Below are 8,514 nucleotides of genomic sequence, written 5' to 3'. Positions count from 1 at the left end.
TTTTGCCTGTTGCTGCCTACTCTCGTTAGACTTCACTTCCCATGGACACGTATTTTTCCAATCACATCTATATGACTATATTTATTCCCCAATTTTCATCAACAAGTTTTAAAAATATTTTTGTTATCCAACGCCTTACTCAAAAAGTTAATAACTGCATGCAAGCTAACAACATAATTAATTAAGCTTCCAACAGCAAATGATTCATGTGGTTATCAGAATGCGTCTTTGGATTTGTTTGTTCTTACAATCAATCAATCATCACTTATGTCTGATATTTTATCTTATTTTAAATTGCTCCTTACGTGCCAAACTGTGACAATTTATGGTTATAGATTAAAGAATTGTGTAGTTTTTCATAGTAGTATAATTTGTATTTTTTAAAACAGAAAATCTTGAAACAAGAGCCACCTACGTATCATGAAGTAAAGAGAGAGAATGTATCAAGGAGAAAGAAAACAGAGCATCTCTCTCTATCTCTTTCTCTCTTTCTCTCTTTCTCTCTTTCTCTCTTTCTCTCTCTATGTTCACAATAAACCCAACACACTCTGTCAAAAAGCTTTACTTTCTTTCTCCTTCCCCATCTATTGCTCTCACTCTTCTCCATAAAAGGAACCTTATTACTCTCTCAGAAAGCTCAAACCTTTAAAATAAAACACACAAAGCTTTATTATATATATATATATATATATCTACTTTCGCTCCCCTATCTTCAAAATGCCTTCTGATTTCAACGAATCGCGTCGACTAACTAAGATTCCTCACGGTGGAGCGGTGGCGATTCCGGCGGATCAGCAAGAGCAGCTTCCTTGTCCTCGCTGCGATTCAACCAACACCAAGTTCTGTTACTACAACAACTACAATTTCTCACAGCCACGCCATTTCTGCAAGTCTTGTCGCCGTTACTGGACTCACGGAGGTACTCTCCGTGACATTCCCGTCGGTGGTGTTTCCCGCAAAAGCTCCAAACGCTCCCGAACTTGCTCTCCCGTCGCTGCTTCCACCGCCGCCGGAAGCCGGAATTTTCCGTTACAAGCGACGCCTATTCTTTTCCCTCAATCGTCCAGCGGTGGTGCTATCACGGCGGCGAAGGGAAGTGCGTCGTCGCTCTACGGCGGTTTCACCTCTTTGCTCAACTACAGCGCCGCCGCGAGCAGAAATGGGCCTGGTGGTTGTTTTAATGGGCCAGACGGGTTTGGACTTGGGCTTTGTCACGGGTCGTACTTCGATGACGTCAGATTTGGGCAGGGAATAACGGTCTGGCCGTTTTCAACCGGCGCTACGGATGCGACAACAGTTGCAGCGAGCCACGTGACACCAATACAAGCCACGTGGCAGTTTGAAGGTCCAGAGAGCAAAGCCGGGTTCGTGTCTGGAGACTACTTAGCGTGAGACCACTATCATACCAGCCTCTCTGCCTCAATCGGAGGGTTTCAAATTTTTCTTCTTTCAGTTTCTTCTCTTTAACTTTCAGTTTAGTGATCTCATTTAGTTGTGTCTGGTTATTTAGTTAGGTTACTTGTGAACGAAACTACAAATCAGAGAATCGTTTGTTTGTTTGTTTTTGGTTTAATGTCAATCACTCAACCTTCGAAAACAACAGTCCACTTTTAAGGAAATGCAAGCCTGCGTAAACAGATAATGACAATTCTTCACTGATATAATGGGTTTGTTCACGAATTAAATGAGTGGGATTAGATTCGTAGGAGAATTGACTTCACCATTTTTCGCCGTAAAAGTAAACAAACTCAATGGCTTACTCTCCCCGAAAGCTGCAACCTTTCAAACCACCAAAGCCTACAAGTCTCTCGGTTTCGAAATGAGAACTCATTCTCTTCCGATAATGCCGTCTGATTGCGCCGGTTTAATCCCATCGGATAGCTAACAATTTTGGTTCAGGTTTTTTTTTTTTTTTGGGTTTAGGGTCCATAACTGGAGAGTTTACTCAAGTTAGACTATCAAAAGAGCTTCTGCCTATATCGATGCATTTTATCTCTTTTTCTTTCCTTTGGTTTAGTGATCTCTATTCTGGGGTCAATTGGGTTTACTTCAATTGCTACTTGTGAACAAAAAACTACAATAGAGAGAAACATGTCTTGTTTTTGCTTCTGATGGAGACTTAAATTTGTTCGCTTGGATAAAAAAGGATCACTTAACTACAGTATCCATCCGTAATAGAGAGAAAACAAACATTATCCATCAACGAGTCAACGACCCCATTCAAAGGAAGAGGCACGTGTAATATATATTTACACAGAAAATGCAAATAGGAAGTGTTGATTAGAGTTAGGCATGCACCAAGCAACATCAAGTTGTATATGTACAGTGTACCTAAGTTGAGTGGATAATGGAATCAACTGAGCATCGATGGATGGCCACTGTGGAGCATCCTCTTGATCATATCCATCCCAAATGCCGAGTCTGATGAGCTGAAAAAACAAAATTAATTCAATTCAACAGCATGACCACAAAAATTAAAAGAAAGTTCTTCACTCATCTATGTCTTCACTTATAGGTCCATTCCACCATGATCTGTAAGTAAGATCCCTAGAAAACAGTTTGGCATGTGAATAAATGGAGACTGATGTACCTTGGGATAGTGATCTCAAAAGGGCAGTAGATTACACCATCGTTGATGGGAGGAACGTGATCCTTTTTATCATTCACGAATTTTATGATTTGGAATAAGACTTCTTGAAGAGATTGCTCAAGGAGTGTCCTACGGGAACTTCTCTCCTCAGATGCCTCTACAGTCATTGGATTAGAACATGACAATCACTTCCCACTCTTATAAGAACAAAAATGGTGTAGGTTTTGGAGGTGAGGGGAGGAATCTATCAATCTTACCTCCAGGGTCCATAACTAGTTTAGAATGGTGGGACTTGCCAATTGGGGATTTAGTGGGCTGAAGCACATTCAGATTGATGTACCATTGTTCCCAGTACAATCGTTCGATTTTGTTGGTGAACCAAGACGGCTGTTTGCTTTTGACTTCATAAAATGATAGACATATCTTGGCAATAACACACGCCCCAAAAAATAAAAAGAAGAAAGAAAGATCATTAACAGCCACAAAGGATAGAGGCAGTGACAAACACATTAAAAAACATATATGATAAGCTAAAGTAGCCTATATCTATATGCAGCAAAAACTTGCAATACTTGTTTGAGCACGTATGATACGAGTACTAGAATGGAAGTGTCCCGCTACACTTTCATGTTAAAGTGGAAATTATAATATAGCAAATACCTGACTTTTCTTGTTGGGATGTTTCTCAATCCAGCTTATGAACTGCTCAATCTTTTCATCAATTTTCTTTTCCACTTCTATTTCACCGCATTGTACCTGTGGCATATGGGGAAAAGGAAAAACCCACCAATCCTATAAGAATTTATATCAAGGAAGCAAAACATGTTGCAATCTAAAAAGATATTCGATATTACGTATGTGATCTCAAAAAGCTCCAAATCAATATCTTTAGGACGGATAAGACCAAGTGCTCGGTGAAAGACAATAGTATGTAGAATGCCTGCATCAAAATTGAACCTTTGAAATTAAATCAACAACACAAGAAAGACATTGAAGACTTATATATCTGACACAGAAATGATCTTCAAAACTCCAAATCTAATCAATGCCTAAACCTGAGAAAGACCTAATCTGGGATCCGAAATCTCAAAACAAAATGTCGAGAATTGAAACATGATCCGATCAGTAGGAGTCGACGTTATTTCCAGCTACTAGATTCGGGATGCAAATGGATCAAACCTCCTTACTATATTAAACACAAAAGTCTGTAACTATCAGAAACTTACAGTGTAGAACCTCGCGTAGCTCGAAAAATTCTACTTCCTGCCAAAAAATTTCAAGTATCAAACAACGATACAAGACCTTACGCTATCGAACAGAACCCGAAATAGAAACACGACCCAATGACTAAAAATTGGACTGATCTAGACGAAAATTTTACCAGTTCCTTGAGCTGGCAAACTTCGCAATTCATTTTCACAGAAGAAAAAATCGAGAAGGAGAGTTTCTGAATCTTCGAGAAGAAGGAGTGGTTCCTGAGATTGATGTATGATCGTCGAAACTTGCAACCTTTTTCTTCTTCTCTCCGTTTGATTTAGGCAAAACCGTCTTCACCCAAATTTGCAGGAGTTGTCAACTTTCCAGGCTTTCTTTTGCTACCGTATGTATTGGGCTTAATTGGGCCTTCTTGATTAGATAAATAGGCCCACGATCTAAAACGTGAAAAATTATTTTTGTGTTTATGAAGTTCTCACTGGATCGATTGCTGATTTCACTAAAAAAAGATAAAAGATGTATATGAAGTTCATTAGACAAGATGTTGTCAACTTGTCTAAAAAGACAAGATGTTATGAAATTTTATAATTTCTCTTTCTAAGCTTCACAATTATGACGAGGTCTAGTATAATGATTATATGTTCGAAAAACCACCATCCCTTTTTTGTTAATAAAAATGTATCTTTTACAGTGGTCAAATCCGCATATAGCACTCCCTTTAGAGCAGATTAGAGTTTGCCATATTCTAAAATCTGTAACAAGTTACAGTCGAATAACCTCTCCGATCATAGTAAAATAAATATATTTGGATTAGAAAGAACACTTTTGATATAATTGTACAAAACATTATTTTGAAAACTCCAATCTGAAGAAACCTTACCAAAGACATTAACTTTTCTCTTCTCTGTGTTTACTAAAAATGCAAATAAGCCCACCAGCCATACTCTCATGACCGGAAAGAACAAACCCAAAATCCCAACCAAATTGAATCGATAAACCTTTCAAAACAAAGACCAGAGAAAACTATAAGAGGATCTCTCTACTGGTGTCTTCCGATAGCTTTGCCACAGAGAAGAAGATTATCAGGAGGATTGTATTCATTGGCAAGACTCTGCACTGGATCCCATACTTTGAGATAAAACTGTTGTCCTGAATATTGTCTTTCCCATATCGCCGATCTCATATTCCACATTCCTTGATTGTCTAAAGACACCAAGATTGCTGTCCAAGAATTTGGGTAGACCTGCATTTATGCCCAAGAACACATCAAGAACACAATAAACACCTCAAAGTTTCTGACTTTTCTTTTTTCCTTTTCAATTTATCCATTTTCTTTTCTCACCTGAGTTGTGTGTCTGGTCAGAGCGTCAGCAAGATTGTAAAGTGGTCTTTTTGAAGGTGTCCACTGTCCAGAACCAAATCTAGATCCAGAACAAAGAAACGGTTAGCCAAAACCTGACTTGTAGTTAAAAAGCATAAGCACGATGCAAGAAGAAGGAAGGCTCACCCAACGACCCAGAAGTCATAACCGTCAAGATGCCAAGACTGCATTGATTTCTCATTGTTCTGAAACACGATTTCAAGGAAATCATGGAGAGATGCTTGAACAACTGACGTTGCAACAGTTGCAGGGGAGTTGGAAGGGACACTCTGAATAGAATTGGTGCTGAAAACTCCCTCGATCTTGAAGTGATCAGCGAGTTTAAGAGGCGTCTCTGAGTTCACATAAGACACGCCGTTTACTGCATAGCGTTGCTTTCCGTTGATCAAAGGAGCTGAATTTGAGAAAACAAACGACTTGGTTGTAATGATTTTTCCGTAGTGGAATGATCCTTGAGGGTTTGGCCTCGCTGCATTTGCTGTTAAGTTCCACCTAAAATCCCAAAAAGAAGAACACCGTTAATAAATGACTAAACGTTTCAACGTTCTTCAGAAGTAAGTAATGTCTCTTTTTACTTGAACGTTCTGGCTTGTCTCATGGACCAAACCAACTCTCCAGGCGGAAGAGCGGGCAGATCACCAGAAGCTGGGACGCGGGAGTTGGAATATCGCAGCAGACCCGTAACAGAAAGTTTGGATCTTACGAACCGGGTGCTTGCCACGATGTAATAATCTTTAGGAGATTGGTTTAAGGTCACAAGAACTGACAAAGACTGTCCAACATGAACATCAAGAGAATCGTAATCGTTTTGAATAACATGAGAGCCTTCAACTTCAACTACTTTCATTGTATGTCCTTGGATTCTGAAATTGAAAGAGCTTGATGACCCAACATTGGAGATTCTGAACATGTAAGCCTTCCCTAGAAGATTAAAAACCATACAGTGACAAAGAAAGTAAAACACCAGAAGTCGATTCAAAGAAAAAGTTTTGTGGAAAGATGAGGGATTCACAATTCACCTTGATCGCCAGTAAATGTTGATTGGGTTTGTCCATTAATGAGCATTCCATCTGGAAATGGAAGAACCCCACCAGAATCCAAACGCTGTTGAAGTGTTTTGTGGTTGGTTTTAAACCAATCACCAATGAGTAAAGTGAAATCAGCAACTGGGAGAGGGTAAGGGATCGGGATTCCAGGTCTTGCATAGACATTGATGGCTCCGAACCCACCGGCGGCTTTGTGAAAAGCGGTGGAAGGAAAGTAATTGTAAGTTCCGATCTGATCTTTCGTTTGGAATTTGTAAGTGAAGTTTGAGTTTGGTGGGATTGGACAGTTTGTCCCCATTACACCATCTTGCCATGAGTTCTTCCTTTGCTTGATTCCATTCCTGACCCACAAAACATTGGAAAATAAATTAATCAGATACACATTTAAGAATATGACCCTAGTACCGTAGAACCTTAATAAATTGATCGACAAAGTTTTCAGCTTTTCGAGTATAAACCCTAAAAAGATCAGACCTTTCATTGGATTGAGGGTAACCCTAATCCCCAAACTAGGTGTTAAATTAGTACTTTAGTAGTAATACAAAATACATTGATCAACTGGATTACACAAAACAGAGGCTTCATTCTATTGGGAAACATGTGAAAAAGGAAAAGTTTAAATCTTTTGGGTTTATGAATCAGAAATATAAAAGTACCAGGTCAAGAGGAAAGGCTGGTCAAGTTTGTTGATGAGGTTGAGGATGATGTTGTCATTAGTCACAACATCAAGCTTGGGACCAGGAAACTGTCCATTGATGAGAATAACCTAAACAACCAAGCAGACAAACAAAACATCAATAAAGAGTTAAAAAAGGTCTGAGCATCAAACCAAAAAATGGATCTCAAACTGTCCATAAGTAAAAACGGCTGTTGTGTACTTTGTACCTGTTGAGGAACACCAAGAGGAGAGATAATGCCATAAGTCACAGTCCAAGTGTAAAACTTGTAAGGGCTTTCTCCTTTCACTATCACCAAACTGCTCAACAAAGCCAAAGCTCCAAGAAGATGGAACAAGGATGATGTTGTTCGTACTCTTGCCATTTTCATGGCTTCCTAAAAGAAGTGTACAGACAAGAAGACTGAAGACAGCTCAATTTTTTTTTTTTTTCTAAATGGGTTTGAGAAATGTAGGGACTTTGATCTATAAAAATGCAATTAGATAGCGAAAGTTGAAGGTGACATAAGTAAGGGAGAGGAAAAGTAACAAAGGTGGTTCCAATCAATGACAGTGTTAGATTTCGAGTGAGTTTTTCGCTTTTAATTGATGTTTCGTTTGGTCAAAGAAATACTATAATTCAACTCTTCATAAATCAACTTCAACAACTTTTTAGTTTTTACACCCCCCTTGAATTTATTTTAAGCACATATTTCCTGTCTACAAAATATACATCTTTGTCGGCAAATTAGAATTTAAGGGTATATCTCAGTTTCATTCATATATGAATTGCTGGTTGGTTTGGTCTGTTGTAAAAATATAGACTTTGTTTTCGTTTACTACAGTTAACAGTATTGAGGAAAATAAAATTACGATAGAGTTGTTAATGTGATAGTGGATAAGGCGGTGACAACGGAATTGAATGGTTTTCACGCGTTTTGGTTATGATTATTGCTTCCAGCCAAAGCTTAGCTATCATTATTCGACTATTCCGATAACGATACCACAAAAAGGTAAATGTTATTAATTTTAAATTAGAAAACAAAAAAAAAAAGAAAGGGAAAGAAAATGACTAAAAGACAAGAGAGGCTTTGCGGAAATATTTATGTCCTAATTTATCGCCGCTAATTAGATTCGCCCTTTTGCAGTTTCCTTCGCGCTGACGACCAATGAAGCTTTTTTCCTATTTCTTGGCACCAATTATAAACGAACTTTCTAGTTTTTACAATAAGAGTTTGAAAATGAGAATTTTAAGATTCAAAATACTAGTAGTATTTCTTTTATAATTGTTATGGTCATCTGCCTTGTTGAAAACTGTGCCGCTTTTGCTGATTATTACAGCAAGTCTGATTAAAGATCATTTTATTTGTTTGGATACAATTTAAGATTTTGAAACTCGCGGTTCCACCGACTGACTTGACGGACTATATAATTCTTGAAATGATACAGAAATCTAGAATGTTTATTTACCCAAAAAAGAAACATACTCCAATTATATACATTGACGGATCATATCAAAACGCAACTCCATTGTTTATAAAAGTATAGCTAAATGATTAAGACATATTAATTAGTCACTTGTGTATTCAAACTGTTATGAATTTTGATCGTTAGTACATAATATACG

General features: G+C 38.1%; 3 protein-coding genes across 3 annotated transcripts; 1 reads left to right on the top strand and 2 right to left on the bottom strand.

Moving 5' to 3' along the window:
• The first annotated feature begins 658 nt into the window (after window positions 1-658).
• On the top strand, window positions 659-1,573 carry LOC18012982 (dof zinc finger protein DOF5.8). Its single transcript, XM_006393831.2, has one exon. It carries the CDS (start codon window positions 718-720, stop codon window positions 1,390-1,392), a length of 675 nt encoding a protein of 224 aa, XP_006393893.1. The 5' UTR covers window positions 659-717; the 3' UTR covers window positions 1,393-1,573.
• A 470-nt stretch (window positions 1,574-2,043) lies between these two features.
• Window positions 2,044-4,157, bottom strand: LOC18012881 (autophagy-related protein 101). The gene is made up of 7 exons (XM_024151395.1): window positions 3,972-4,157; window positions 3,817-3,853; window positions 3,445-3,530; window positions 3,251-3,346; window positions 2,848-3,013; window positions 2,591-2,747; window positions 2,044-2,429 (listed from the first exon to the last, which is right to left on the bottom strand). Exons 1-7 carry the CDS (start codon window positions 4,002-4,004, stop codon window positions 2,354-2,356), a joined length of 651 nt encoding a protein of 216 aa, XP_024007163.1. The 5' UTR covers window positions 4,005-4,157; the 3' UTR covers window positions 2,044-2,353.
• A 435-nt stretch (window positions 4,158-4,592) lies between these two features.
• Window positions 4,593-7,347, bottom strand: LOC18012880 (L-ascorbate oxidase homolog). Its single transcript, XM_006393829.2, has 7 exons — window positions 7,118-7,347; window positions 6,889-6,998; window positions 6,206-6,573; window positions 5,762-6,107; window positions 5,313-5,678; window positions 5,148-5,226; window positions 4,593-5,048 (listed from the first exon to the last, which is right to left on the bottom strand). The coding sequence occupies exons 1-7, from the start codon at window positions 7,277-7,279 to the stop codon at window positions 4,845-4,847; spliced, it is 1,635 nt and encodes a 544-aa protein (XP_006393891.1). The 5' UTR covers window positions 7,280-7,347; the 3' UTR covers window positions 4,593-4,844.
• Between the last annotated feature and the right edge of the window lie 1,167 nt (window positions 7,348-8,514).

The sequence above is a fragment of the Eutrema salsugineum genome, unplaced genomic scaffold (genome assembly GCF_000478725.1).
Source record: "Eutrema salsugineum unplaced genomic scaffold, Eutsalg1_0 scaffold_6, whole genome shotgun sequence".
NCBI classification, from domain to species: Eukaryota; Viridiplantae; Streptophyta; class Magnoliopsida; order Brassicales; family Brassicaceae; genus Eutrema; species Eutrema salsugineum.
Note: the sequence above shows the minus strand (reverse complement) of the source record. Positions and strands in the feature narration are given on the sequence as shown.